A 15,222-nucleotide genomic window follows, 5' to 3' on the forward strand; every position below is an offset into this window, starting at 1 on the left:
AGCTAAACCCAGCTTGAAGTACCACCGTTCATCGGGAGAGGGCAAATATTTCGAATGCCTTAGTTCATCACAGGGCATTCTCCACTTGAAATCCAACAATTCAAGTGCCAGCTTATACACTCAATTCAAACCTGAAGCACTCCCATTGAGATCGTGTGGAACCCAAAGCAAACTCTTTCATCGAGGGGTGGAGGGGAGTGGAGGCATTCCTCGTGGCTTTGTGGCTCTTATAGACAGCTAGAGCTCCCAACTCTATATGTGGTTTCGAAAGACAGCTGCTCGAGTATAAGCATTTTTGACGAAAAGAGAGTGAGGATGAAACGGATGTTAAAAATTTCTCACAGTCCTCCGATGATATAGAGCGTCGCACGGGCAGACCATGTGAATAAGACCGCTTGCATTTGGTCTCGTTCAATTCGAGGTTCGAATACGCTGCGCAAAATGTTAAGAATAAATGACAGCATCTGACCCCTGTGACCTTCATTTTACATTCCGGCCCATGATGTCTATATCCGGTCGCTGCCGGACAGAATTACCCGGTCTATCTCCCCTTCTGTCTCCCACAGAGACCGCAGCCACATTCAAACCCCCAAGTCGCCATCAACGCTTCCTGCCTCGCCTTGTAGCTGCCCTTCTCGTCAATGTAGCTGTGCAGGATCTCCTCCCCGGCAGAGATGGCCCGCTTGGCGCGGACGAGCATCATGTCCCCGATGAACTCCTTCTCCGTGTTCGGCACGCACGAGTGATTTATCCGCGCGGCGCGGACCCAGAGCCCCGTACTCATACCCATCCCACCAACCTCAGTGTCGGGTTTCCCAGCGTTTCGAGGGGGCGGGCCGAGCCCGAAGGCGTTCCGGGAGACGATGTCGTGGACGCGGAAGACGTCGACCACCGGGCTGCCGTCTTCTGAGTGTACCTCCTCATGATCAAGAACATCTTCACTTCCTCGATAGTCCCCGTAGAGCTCCATCACCCGCCCGATATACGACGGCGTCCCGCGGAGCTTCTGCACCACCGCCTTGACCAGCCCAACGGGTGAAACCCTGATCCGGCCATCGCGCACATCGTACGTGACCGCCGTCGCGGACGCCTGGCCGTCCCCCCACGCCACGCAGAAAGCCTTCTCGCACAGCACCAGGCCACCACGTGGTATGTCACACGTCGCAAACAAGCCGCGACCTCGGCCGGGGCTATCTCCCACGCCAGTTCTGCCCACAAAACTCGCCGCGTCGACCTCGCGGAGTCGGGAGAGGGCGGCGGAAGCTCTCATCTTGGGCCAGTCGTAGACTCCAGTGTCTCGCTCGCCGATGCGCTGGTACGTCGTCCGGACCGCGGCGTCGCCCACCTCGGGCGTGAGCTGTTGCCGCCTCGAGAAAAATCCCCTTGCTTCATCGTAGCCGCCTAGATTGTATGCTGCACAACCCGCCCGGTAGTAGGCTTTGCTGTTCAAGGCTGAGGATTCCGGGTCTGATGCGGATGGATCCCCGGTGAGAGAGGATAGGGCGTCTCTCTTCGCGGCATCGAGGTGGTTGAGGAGGAGGTCGGTGTGGGCGCGGTTGCGGTGGAGGTCGCGGGTGAGTGCCTCCATCTGGACGCCATTGGGGTCGGATGAGCCCTTTGCCTGACGCTGGGCGAGTTGTGACAAGCCGCGGGTGTAATGTGTGCAGGCGAGGGCGGGATCCCGCGCCGCGAGTGCGGTGTTTCCTCGCTCCTTGCAGCGCCGTGCTTCTCGGACCGCTGTTTCTGCACTCTCAAGCCCGTTCTTGAGCATCTGGCCAGGGGACTCGTCCTCGTTATCCAGCCACTCCAGATCGGAAAGGTGATCCACCCTGATCGTCGCCTCCCCTTGCTCAGTAACCGTGAAGTACGGCTCCCTCACCACAAACGTCTTTCCTCCCGAGCACTCGAGCACATCTTTGCCGTACTGATGTGTATGCAAACACACCTCCAACCTCTCCACGCCCCCCTCACCGCCCACGCCCTGCACCAAAGCCCACGACCGCGCCGCGAGCTGCACGACCGCGCTCACCCCCCTGCCCCGGACCCCAGCCGCCCTCTTCAGCACCAGCTTGCGGCCGCGGTGATGCGTCCCCACGCGCAACTCCGCGAGCGCCATGGGAGCTAGGTCCGAAGTTGGGGTGGTACAAGGTGGGTAGGGCTGGCCGACCGTGAGGACGGGGAGGGACTCGCCCCGGCCCTGGCTGCGGGAGGAGACGGCCATGTCCGCCACCAGCGAGGCGGCCGTCGCCTCGCGTATCGAGGATGCGGCATCGCGAGGCTGGCGGGGCGTGCCCCTGAGCTGGGAGGCCTGTTGGAGAGTGGTTGTGGCGGTGGTGCGGATGCGGTTGATTTCTTCAGGGGTGAAGAACACGGTGCTTGCGTTGTTCAGACGTATGGTCATCCTGAAATCTGGATGAGACGGTTGGAGTTGACGTTTATAAGGCTATCACCTCTATACGACTATTGTGTCTGTGCTGAGTGATAACTTCTCGTGGTAAATGTTATCCGCGACAAACGGCTTGCTTGGACGATCGCTGGTAAGCAGAGAAGGAGGTCGGTCTCACCACGCTGCACATGGGCGATCGAGCTCCCACTTTATCAGTTGAACTATGGATTCTTCTTTGAAAAAGAAATTGCGCAAGTAGATAAATCCGAGGTGCATTTTGCTATTGGGCGAGATATGTGCTGTGGCATTGACAATAAGCAGTATCCCTGACCCGCCCGTTCATCCTCTCTCCGTCTCTGTCAGCATGATTGTGTGGGCGGCTGGTCAGCAATTTCCATTTCCAGCACGCCGATAGAAGTCACACCGACGGACACTACTTTAGTCTCACGGAGCCAGCGTGATATCCCGGCGAGACTGTAGCGGTTAAATAGTCTGTGGCACCCAGTGTCAAATAATAGCGTTGGATGCTTAGTCTATTAGGCTAGCTAACGTCTATTCAACGGGAGGGAAGGCCCCTATTTATAGTTATTATCCTCCATACAGTGGCAAACATATGGGGAAAAGGATATCCCGTATTAATAATAGCCTAAATATTTAGAATATTTTAATAGCCCCCCTTAAACTAATTCCCTTTTATTTATTTTATTTTATATATAAAGGATTTAGTTTATAAAAAAGGAATATTTAATTATATAATAAGAAAACCTTATAAAAAGGGAAAAACTTACTTATTAAGTGTTTATATATTTAGGCAAAAAACTTAAAAATTTACTATTACTTAAACTTACACTTATAGCTAATAAGGTATTATATATTAAATTATAGTTTTATATAGGATTTACTAGTTATTTTATAATAGCTACGATATATCACGGCCATTTTATATATTAAAGTTATATATTATTTTATTTATATTATATATATTATAAAAATATATTTTCTATATAAAATTAAATATATATAAATGCAATATAGGTATATTATGTTTATATATATATATGGTATATATATAGGCTGTATAAGTAATGCTTATTTTTTAAGGAAAACCTTTATTATTTTAATTATTTCTTTTAAGGGAAAACCTTTAATATTTAGGGTAATATTATATATATATATAATTAAGTCCGCTTTATTTATTTATATATTTTATAAATAAAGGAAAAAATCTTAACTTTAGTTATTAAAAAGTAAATACCTTAATTTATTTTGCATACATTATAATATAAGTAGAAAATCTCTTTATTCTTTAGTTTAATATTTTTATATTATTTTTCTATTAAACTATACTTTTCTTTAAACTCTTTATAGTATAGTTTATTTATTAGTTTTATAAGCCAATTTGCTAAATTTTACTTAAAATTTATATATTTTAATATTACTTTATTATTTTTTATTACTTTTCTTATATAATAATATATAATATTTATATATTTAGTTTTTTTATAAAATAAGGTATTTTTAGCTAATTTCTTAACCCTATTATTATTTATATATATAATAAAGAGCTTAAGATTAAAGCTAATATTTAAATTATTATTAAAATATTTAAGTAAATTATATAAATATTTAACTTCTTTTATAGCTTCTCTTAAAGTCATATATTCTGCTTTTATAAAGGAAAGTATTAATATTTTTTATAGCTAAGAATTTTAGCTTATAGGATTTATTTTATTATTATTATTATTATTATTATTAATATTATATAAGCTAAATATATAATTAAAGGTACTTTTTTTAATAAATATATCATTACCTTAGTTTAAATTTATATAACCTATTAATTATAAATTATTTCCAAAGTAATTATATACTTTAAATATATATAGAAATTTATATATATATCCTTATATTTTATTTAATTCTTTTATATACTTTAATCCTAGGTTTACCATATATCTAGCTAACTTATTTATAAAATAAGTTAAATTTAGCCTTGTTTTTAAGCTAGTATATAATATAAACCCTATTTATTACTAATATAATTTTATAGTATTTTTATTAGCTTAATTAATATATTTTTTTAATTTTTTATTAAAAGTATATGGTTTAAATTAAGGAATTATTTCCTTTTTCTTAACCTTTTCTTTTATATTAAATCTTTTTAATATTTTATCCATATATCTATTTTAATTTATAATTATTTATTTATCTTCTTTATTTATATATATATTGCTTTTAAAGAAATTTATTAAATCTCCTTAAAAATTTAATTTTATATTTTTATATAATTTATTAATTATTAAATTTATATCATTATTATTAAGTTTTATAACAATAATATTGTTTATATAATATATAAATATAATTTATTTATTAAGGTATATAAATACCCCTTCGTTATATAGGTAAATAATAAATCCTAGCTTAATTAATATATTTTTTAAGTATTTATATCAAAGCATAAGTAATTATTTTAGCCTATATAAAGCTTTATTTAATTTTACAACTTTATTTTTATATTTTAGTTTATTATATATATACATAAGTAATTTTATATATATTTTAAAATTAATATTAAAGTATAAAAACGCGTTTTTAACGTTATAATTATATATATAATATTCTTTATTTATTATTATTATTAATAATATAATATAAATCTTAAGGCGGCAAACTATAGAAAAAGTTTTTAAATAATTTATGCTTAATTTTTAGTTATATCTCTAAATAACCTATTTAAATTTAAATTTAATATTATTCTTATTATTTACTACTTAATTAAGCTTTATAATAGCTAGGTTATTTATAAATTTCTTTTTATATACCCATTTCCCCCTTAAAGCCATATAGCTAGGTAATAAATTCATTATTATATAAGTATTTTATTCTTATAACTTATATATTTTATTTAGTATAAATTTAACTTATAAGGGTTTTTTTAAGTTATTTAATACTTCTTTTAAAGAAGAAGGTTTATTAATATTAATTGCAATTAAGCAGTATTTTAATAAATTTTCTTAAGTATTTAATATAAATATTTAATTATTTAATAATATATCTTATATAGTATATATATAGTTTTTTGGATTCCCTTAAACTATTATTTCGTTTAAAATAAAAAGGGAATTTTCTTCCCTTTATTTTTATAATTCTAAAAATATATATATATTATTATTATTATTATTATTATTATTATTATTATTATTATTATTATTATTATTATTATTATTATTATTATTATTATTATTATTATTATTATTATTATTATTATTTATTATTATATTACCCTTTTAATATTTAAATATCCTAAATTAATATATATTTAATTTTAAAATTATATTTAATAATATACCCTTTTTATTTTTAAGTTTTAATTTAATTTTATAATTATTATTTTAAAAATATATAATAAATCCCTATAATTTTAAGTTATTTATATAGGGCGTTTTTTATTTATTACCTTATAAGGGGACTTATACCTTAGGCTTTTATAGGGTATAATATTATATAAATATATAGGCAGATTTACTATATATAAAAGGCTTTTAACTTTATTTATTATGGTTAGATTTAATCTTTTTATTAAGCCATTTAATTATTTTATATATAGGGGCGTTATATAATAAGTTATAGAGTATTTATTTAATAAGATTTTAAATCTTTTATTTATATATTCACCTTTATTATTAGTAAAGAATTCTTTTATTTTTTTATTATATTTATTTTTTGCCTTATTTTTATAATTATTAAAAGCTTTTAATGCTTTATCTTTATTTTTAAATAAAGAAATTTTTAAATATTAAGTTTTTTTATTAAGGAATAATATATAATATTTATATTTATTATATATAAATTTTAAGAAACCGCTTATATTATTATATACTTTTTTAAGTATATTATATTCTTAGTTATTTAGGCTAATCTTATTTATTTTAATTATATACTTAGCTTTTAAGCATACTTTATAATTACTTATATATTCTTAAATAGGTTTATTTATTAATATATTTATTTTATATTTTTAAAGAAATATTTTTAAAGCTTAAATATTTATATAACCTAGTTTATAATGCTATTTATATATTTCTTCTTTATTTTTATTATTTATATTTAAATTTTATTAAGTTATATATATTTTTTAAAAGGTATATTTAAGCTTATTTATTTATTTTATTATATTAATTCTTATAAAATATAAGCTGTCTTTTTAATATCTTTAAGTTATTAGCTTATTTATTTTTTAAAAGTATAATTTAATAATATTTCCTTTTAATTTTAATTTAATTTTATTATTTATATACTTATAACTAAGTATATTTAAACTTAAAGAAGATATATAATATATATTAAAGAATTTCTTTATAATATTTATTTTTAGAAACTTAATTATTAAGTCCCCTATTTTATTTATAAATATAATACTTGCATTACCTCATTTTATAGTTTTATTAATTATATATATAATATTAAAGAAATAAATATTTTAAAAACTTATTATATTTATAGCAATATTTATAGTTATTTTTATAAAATCTATATATTATTAATTTCTTATAAATTTATTATTAGCTGCTATAATTATTATATATATATATAAGGTATATAAGGGGTTATTTACCTTAATTTTTATTAAGTTATTAAAAGAAAGTTATAAGAAATTTCATAAATTCTTATTATATTTAGTATTTTCCATTAAATTATTTATAGCTATATAGGTTATAGGTTTTTCCTAAGCGCCTTTTAAAGCCATAGGAAACTTTATGCTAGCTAATAAAGCTAAAAGTTGCTCTTATATTTTCTCCCGTTTTTTTTAGCTTATATTCTTCCTTAAAAAAGTAGTTTTTTCCTTTTCTTTTCTTTATTTATTTATTTTTTAATTAGCAAATGCCTTATTTAAATAAAGAAAATAGTAATTTTCTTAAGTATAACCCTTTATTTTATAATTAAGATATATAATAATCTTTTTCTTATTTTTCTTACCCTTTATATATAAAGCTTTTTTAAATAATTTAAAGGACTTTTCTTTACTTTTATTTAATAGGCTAGAAAAGAAAGATTTAATTATATAAGCATTTAAATCTTTTTTAAAACTTTAAGTTATATTTTAAATAAAGCTAATATATTTATTATTTAAGCTATAAAAAATTTAGTTAATTATAATTTATTTAAAAAGAATTATATTATTAGCCTTTAAATCCTTTAAAAAAAGCTTTAGCTTATTAATATATTCTTTTATAATCTTAAAATTATTAAAATTAATATTAAAGAATTCTTTATAAAGTAAATATTAACTTATAAACTTAAAGAATTTATAATAAAATTTAAGTATATTTTATATTTCTTAAGCATTATTTATATCTTTTATAAATATAATAAGCCCTTATTTATATATAAGTTTAATATTAATATAGGCTTTCTTATTTTAAGCTAAAAATAAGCCTTAAAAAAGATTCTTAAGATTATTCTTAATAACGTTTTCTTTTTTAAGCTAAGTTTAAATTTTAATGCTTTAATATATATAGTTTTTTATTTTATTAAGAAATAAAACATTATACTTATTAAGGGATATTATTTTAAGGTAAATAAATAAAATATTTATTAAAATAATTAAGAGAATAAAAAGAAAGATATAATAAGTTTTAAATAAGTTTAATAAATTAAAGAATAAAAATATAAGTTTTAAAATAATATAATTATAAAGAGAAAAAGAAGGGCTTTTAAATAATATATTTTTAAGGTATTATGGATTAAAGATAGCTAAGATATAGTTAAATGTTTTTAAGGGAGTTTTAAAAATTATTATAATTTTATTAAAATTTACGTTTTTAGTATTAATTTAATATAATTTTTAAAATTTAAAAAAATGCTTTTATTATTCTTAATAAGGGCTTTTAAATAATATATAAATTATATAAATAGGTTAAGTATTAATAAAGAAATAGTTAAATATTTAGGTAAATAAGGTATAGTTTTTATATATAGGCTTTAGGTTAAAAAATAAGGTTAATTTATAATGTTAAATAAGGTGATTTAATTAATTAAGAGCTTATTAATTAATTTAATTAAGTAATTAATTAAAAGGTATATCTTTAAATATGGAGCTTATTTTATTTAAAAGGTTTGAAAAATAGTGGCGATTAGGGGTGTTATATAATATATGTTTTCTATATTAAGTTAGCTGTTTTCTATATTAAGTTAGCATTATTGCTTTAAGTAAGCTTTGAGCCTTATAATTTATTAAATAATAGCGTTAAATGCTTAGTTTATTAGGCTAGCTAATGTTTATTTAACGGGAGGGAAGGCCCTTATTTATAGTTATTATCCTTTATACAGTGGTAAACGTATGGGGAAAAGGATATCCCGTATTAATAATAGCCTAGATATCTAGAATATTCCAACACCCAGCTCCTTCAGGATTTGAATCACAGGCTGGCTAAGCTTTTTAGCAATTGGAGGGACTGTTTCCACGACATGTTCTCTCCTAGCCGCTCATGGATCTTGTTCATTCAAGTATTATATTAGTAAGCTGGTTGATGATCACCTGTTTTTCTCACTACTATATCCTCCTTCCTTGATATTTAGCTTTGTACATTTCAATAAGAGCTCAAGTTTGAGGCATGCCTCAATGTTTAAGTCATCAAAAGACTTTAATCATACAAGTCCCATGACTACAGTTTTCCCTTGTCCTTGAACTTTATATTACAGACAGCATGACAGGATCAAAGCTGCGCCAGGAACAAGTTTGCAGCATTTCCTGCATCCGGAGGCGGAGAACGAGCATCCTGCATCCGGAGGCGGAGAACGAGCAGCCTCCATCTCGAGAAGCCGATGCCTGATCCAGTTGTACACCTCAGGAGCACAGTCCCAACTGCATTGCTCATGACCTCGATATTGCCCAGGTGCCGGGTGTCAGGCACACCAGCAGATTCCGGCCTTGCACAAAATCCGTCTATCATCTCGGGTCACGCAGCCGTAGCCCAGGGCATTACGACATGCGTCGCCACGTGGGTAGTCCCTGGGCTTGTTATGCATGGGCTCTCTCCCGGGGGCCAAGTCGACCCACACGTCGTCCATAACGCACAGTAGGCTCGCTATCGTCGGTAAGCGTCTCGAGCTCACCGAGAGGACTGCGATGTCTCGTCTTCCATGTTGAGATGAGCATAATTTTCCACGAGGTTCTTCAGAACGTATTCCTCCACGTCCTCGTCTTTCCTGACGATGCTGACCGGCCAGTGGCTCCGCACTGTCTGCGTCATGGCCTGCCTCCCAGCCACCATGTCGTCGTCGTCATCGCCGAGGTCCACCATCTCCTTCAGCAGGGCGACTTCTTGGGGCCGCATCCGTCCCCGGACGACGCGGTACAGCGCCTCCGCCAGGTAGTGGTTCCGGCGCTGGTTGTACAGCCCCTTGACAACCAGGACGAGGGTGGACCGTAGGTCTCGGAGCTTAGGCTCGGGTATTTGGTCGCTAATGGCGTCAATGCACTTGAAGCCAGCGAGAACGAGCGGTATGACGATAAAAAGATCCATGGCGTCGAATCCGTGCCGGAGGTAATACAGTCGGACGAGGGTTTGGAGACCTTTGCTGGAATCACTGATAATCTGCTGCAGGGACTCTTGTTGATTCTGGTTCTTTCTCAAGTCGAGCAACGGTTCATAAATGGATAGTATGAGATTGTGGTAGTACATGCTGTCAGGGTGATGCTTGTTAGCAGAATTTGGACGATATCCCATGGGCACCGAGCCCCTTCGTTCATATTTTGCCCGGATTCATGCACGGGAAGTATGGGTGGGAGGATGCTCACTGAAGTTGCAAGTGTCCAGGAAGGACGATCGTCTTTGGCTGGAGTGGTCCTGGCAAGCCCTCGTACCAGCTTCTCAACCGCGAGTAAAGTCCGCTGGCTTGTTCAAGCGTCATTTTCGAGCCTTTTGTGTACGCGATATGACAGGCTTCATTCATGATAACCCGGAATTGAGACCTCGCCTTGAACATGTGACCAAAGTACGACGGTGACAGGTTTTGATTTCCCGGATAATTGACCCATATCTCACCATACCATTCTGCATTTTCCGATGGATCTGGCAGGGGCTGATCGGGAGGCTTCCTGAGCAAAGGTGGGAACATAAAGGAGAAGCCGACAAGGCTAAGGCATTCAGCTGCTGATCAAGCTCTCAGATTGGGGTGCTTACGTTTCCCAGTTGTACAATGCCCACGCGGCGTACGCCCTGCCGTTCCGCATTCTTTCGCTTTGCTCAAATTGATCTATGGTGCCGTCGAAGAGCTGAAGTTCATGAGCCAGGGCAAGGCCATGGATTCGATATGCCTGGCCAATCTCGTCCAAGCCACAGAGGTTGTGGATAACACTGAAGATGATGCCAGCTTGTATCGTAGTGATGCGTGGCTTGGGAGCCTCGAGTTCCCAGAGTCGTTTGGCCTCGGCAAGGAAACGATACATGAGCGTTTGCGGATTCCAGTACTCGGCGCGGTTCTTAAATCGGTGGTAGCAGGCCTAAGTAGTACTGGATTAGACGGACGGTCACTTTGAGAAATGTGGGAATACTGTACGCAAGAATACGCCAGAGTGACGTTGACGAGTAGCGATGAGCAGAAGTCGTCTCGTTGTGCAATCATGTCCTCTAGGAGGTAGTCTTTCTGGAATGCCGCGGTGAAGTGGTATTCGCAGCGGAAAAACACGCCGAGGAGATCTCGCATGAGCACGTCGTCGTCGCAGACGGTGGTCCACAACGATGGTCGCGCGTTAGAAAGCCGAGGCTCAATGACTTGTGCCGCGTGGAATGGCTTTAGGTAGAGGCTCCGGTATTCAACGGATCTCCAACCGCGTGCTCGGCTCGTGCTGGTGTTTTCTGAAGATTTTGGCTGCTGAGTTGGGGAGTAGAGTGATGCGGCCTCGTAGACCAACGAGTCTAGGTAAGGGTTGTCTATGATCACGTCTTGGGGCATTTCCGATCTGTATGGGAATTCGTATCGAAATTGGGTCTCGGGAGAAACAGCCAGCTGAAGTAGGAGGTCCCCCGCCTTGACTTGGTTGAGAATCGCCTTGACGCCAGACCCGGATCGCAGCCTGTGCAGGACGTACTGGGCCTCCTGGTCTGGCAGGTTCCTGAGAAGCTCAATCAACTCCTCATGAGCTTCTGATCGATGTTTCAGATCCCGGTAACCTCGCCTGAGGGCTTGTGAGGACATCTCCCCTGGTTGGAGTGTGTACTCGCAGCCAATGTGCCGCAGGACACAGCGGCGACATGCCGGTCTCTCGCCAGAGCACTGCCAGCAGATTCAGTCACAGTACGTACACAGGCCTCGGGTTCCTCTGTGAGGATATGTTGAGTACCTTTGCCTTCTTTTCGCGACATGGGCGGCAAGCTACCGTCACGTTGGCTGGCCTTGGCCGAGGCCCCGTCGGCTTGGGCGGCGGGCGACTGGCTGGTGCGGGCAGCAGAGGGCGCATGCGCCTGGCCTGACTGCCTGCAGCCTGCTCAGACATGGTGCCCCATCCGTCAGCATCCCCTTTTGGTCTTCAATATGATAGCGCGAGAGGAACGGGTTGCTTGAGGAGGGCAGGAATCGGCTTGCGCGGTTAGGAACCTCAAAGTTTGTGGTTCGTGTACTGTAACTGCAACGTCAGTTGCCGGCCACTACCTAGGTACGTAGGTAGGCACGGAGTACCTTGGCAGGGTAGCTCCTGCTCCCATGCACCTGGCGGCAAGCTGCTGTGGCTGAGCAGCCATCTCTGATTGGCTCAGATCCCAGCATACACCTCGCACCCCATTCGCCACGGAGTGACTCCCGAGGCGGGCTCGGGCAGGTTCAGTTTCCTGTGTGCCAAGAGCGATCACGCCTGTAACTTGGTCCGCGCTGCCGCTTTCGAGATTGGCTACATCTACTACGGCACGTTACCAGCCTCTCAGATCTGGCACGGTATACCTTTAACAACTGCTGATAGCAGTCATGCAATCATATATACTATATGTTAGTGGGTCGGTCCCTGGGAGTAAATATTTGCGAATTATTTGCACAGCACAGTTTCAGATCGCTTCTGTACCCAGGTCACGGTAGTGTGACCTCAACGCTGAGAGTCGTTTGAAGTGATCGAGAAACCTCGCTTCAATTTACATGGTGTTTACGGAGGTATATTTAGCAAGAAGGACCGCCACATAACACGCCCAATCGTCACCTCAAAGAACCAACTGGTGACCTGAAGGGAGCTGATGCTCGAGTCGATGGATCGATTTTGGAACCAGGTGGGAAGTACTGATGACGGCCATACTAAGTTACAACCTCACGATATACGCCGTTTCTGAAGAAAGGCACCATACCACCAACCACACAGAAATGGACGGTTGTGCATTCCTATTATGCTCAGATGGGCGGCCTTGTATTATCTGGCAAGGAGCATGGGACTGGCACCGTCACCGCATCCCATTTGACTGAGCGGTATGGGAGGTATGAGTGGAATGTTGGGCATCCCTTGATGCACCTCGTCCTGGGAAAAGACGACATTCAAGACAAGAGTAAGGCGGACTGGCTCCTAAAAAGCCTTGCTATTTTACAGGTTACATGGATTATCGTCAATGTGATCGTCCGCCATACCACAGGCCTTCCTATATCGCAGATTGAGATTGCCACTGTGGCCTTTGCAATCGTCGCAGTGTTGATATGTCTAGCCAACTGGTGGAAACCCAAGGACATCTCCCGACCGACCATGTTGCAGTTCTGTGGCTGCGGTAAACGATCCGGTCATTTGCGAGCTAGGACGCAATCTTTCACCCAGCGGATCCTGCCGCCAAGCGAGGCCATCGACAAGGCGGAGAAGGGTGTGCCACGCCATATCAATAGGGTAGCTAACGATGTTCTCTGGATGGAAGGCGATATACGCCTGCTGTTCTACCTGATGGCCGGGTCGTCATTTATTTTTGGCGCCTTGCACTGTCTTGCTTGGAACTTCGAATCCCCCACACAGGTCGAGCTTATCTGCTGGCGAGTCGCGAGCCCAGTGTCAGCCATTCTGCCCATAGTGGCTTTGGCCATCAGCACGATCCTAGGCCATTTAGCGGCTTCTAAATCCTCACAACGCAACATCCCAACCAAAGATTTGCGCAGAGCTCAACCTGGTTCTTCTGGATAAACAGAGAAACATTTTGTTGAGGCCTGATGTTACATATCGGACTCGGAAAGCAGTCCTTGTTTTCCCGAGGACGCCAAAACTGTTGAGTGACTGGGACGAAATCAGTAAGTATGGTAAGACTCCAGAGAATCGGAACGATCGCGCCCACATGATTCAATCGGCTGTATCTCTGTCAGATATTGGTCCCTCGATAAGAGGTCAAGTGACACATTCTTGGAAGGACATGGCCGAAAAGGCTAGAACTAGTAAGAACATACCACAGAGACTCGAGAGGGCTCGAAATTTGGCGCGACTACGAAAACTTTGCCAAGAGCGAGGACCTTGATTGGATTCCTGCTGTTTCCGCGGGCAGCGGCGCTGTGGCTACATGTCTCTATCAAATACTGGACGTGGTTGAGAAGGTCTCGACACGGGTAGCCAAGTTCAAGAAGTGGGCCGAGCGAGTATCAAGTCTTGTTTCCATCACCTGTTTCATCCTTTACACTGCAGCGCGCCTCATCATCCTTGTCCTTTGCTTCACTTATCTACGGGCCGCTCCAGCGAGGCTCTATCAAGACAACGTGTGGACTCGGTTTCTGCCTAAAATCTCACGATTGCTGGTATACGTTGCTAGGAAAGCATCCGAGCATCAGGAAGAGATGCTCTTGCGAATCTGGAGACAGAGGAACTGGGTCGGGCTTCAGGACTGTTGGATGAGGCAGAGTCGCACTTGAACGCATGTACCGAAAGAGACATGTGTGTGGAGGCATACGAATGGAATTGAAAGGCATATGATGCTCGGGTGGAGGATTCTGGACCGGAGAGTGGCTGTAATCTTATCAAAATCACTGTTCAAACACGACGTGTGGGCCAGCAGGAGACAACTTCATATCGAATGTCATCTTATATAATATTTGCGGATTGTACTCTGTGGTTGCACTTATAGCCCGGCTGTCCAGATTAACCCACTGTGTAGACGCGCCATGAATGAGAAACAGCAGGCAGGTTGTCCGCATAGGCGACCGTTGAATAACCTCGGTTTCAGAATAGTGCTCGACACGCCTTTAGTAGCCAAAGCAGACAAACATAACTCCAAAGCCCTTCAAGGGCGAGCCAAGGGGAGTTGACGAGGCTGACATTACACCGCAACAGTGGAGAGAATGACAGGAGATGAGAAGCTTGAGATCGAATAAGAAAACAGTGCGTGTATCAGAACTACTAATGCAAACGCGGTAGATACCAATATTGGAATGAGTTATTAACAGCTGACCCTGTTAAGCATATGCGCGCGCTCCAAGGCCCAGCCCTGTCTGACACAGATCTGAAAATCGTCCCCCAATCTCCTGCCCGGCCTCCTGTCTCGGGGATGCAAGCAAAGGACGGCTGAGGCGGGCACGGCAGTCGGTGCACTTAACCTTTTCGTGCAGTGAATACCACCAGATTTACGTAGATCGAAGCGCCGCCGGGTTCCTCGGCGAAGCCGCAGTGTTGGCAAGTACGACCCTCGCACTTAGAAGGCTACTTTAGTTATCCCCTCCAGGGCACATAGCCTCTCAGAACTTAGATAGAACAATACCAATATATAATTGCTTCCCATATAATTATTATATATATAAGAAACCTATTAATACTAATTAATAATTATAGGCATTATAAATTAATAAGGTAAAAGAAGTAACCTTATAAGGATTTCCCTAACTTAAAAATTATATCC

At 38.9% G+C, this 15,222-nt stretch overlaps 3 protein-coding genes across 3 annotated transcripts; 1 reads left to right on the forward strand and 2 right to left on the reverse strand.

The window, feature by feature from the left end:
• Positions 1-541: 541 nt before the first annotated feature.
• On the reverse strand, positions 542-2,401 carry INS49_010659 (uncharacterized protein; the record flags this gene model as incomplete). The annotated part of the gene is made up of 1 exon (XM_043171384.1): positions 542-2,401. The coding sequence occupies one exon, from the start codon at positions 2,399-2,401 to the stop codon at positions 542-544; it is 1,860 nt and encodes a 619-aa protein (XP_043025949.1).
• Positions 2,402-9,501: 7,100 nt separating this feature from the next.
• On the reverse strand, positions 9,502-11,590 carry INS49_010660 (uncharacterized protein; the record flags this gene model as incomplete). The annotated part of the gene is made up of 4 exons (XM_043171385.1): positions 9,502-10,075; positions 10,191-10,529; positions 10,576-10,895; positions 10,952-11,590. 4 exons carry the CDS (start codon positions 11,588-11,590, stop codon positions 9,502-9,504), a joined length of 1,872 nt encoding a protein of 623 aa, XP_043025950.1.
• Positions 11,591-12,767: 1,177 nt separating this feature from the next.
• On the forward strand, positions 12,768-13,529 carry INS49_010661 (uncharacterized protein; the record flags this gene model as incomplete). Its single annotated transcript, XM_043171386.1, has 1 exon — positions 12,768-13,529. The coding sequence occupies one exon, from the start codon at positions 12,768-12,770 to the stop codon at positions 13,527-13,529; it is 762 nt and encodes a 253-aa protein (XP_043025951.1).
• Positions 13,530-15,222: the final 1,693 nt, after the last annotated feature.

The sequence above is a fragment of the Diaporthe citri genome (assembly GCF_014595645.1).
Source record: "Diaporthe citri strain NFHF-8-4 chromosome Unknown scaffold_4, whole genome shotgun sequence".
In the NCBI taxonomy this organism is placed as follows: Eukaryota; Fungi; Ascomycota; class Sordariomycetes; order Diaporthales; family Diaporthaceae; genus Diaporthe; species Diaporthe citri.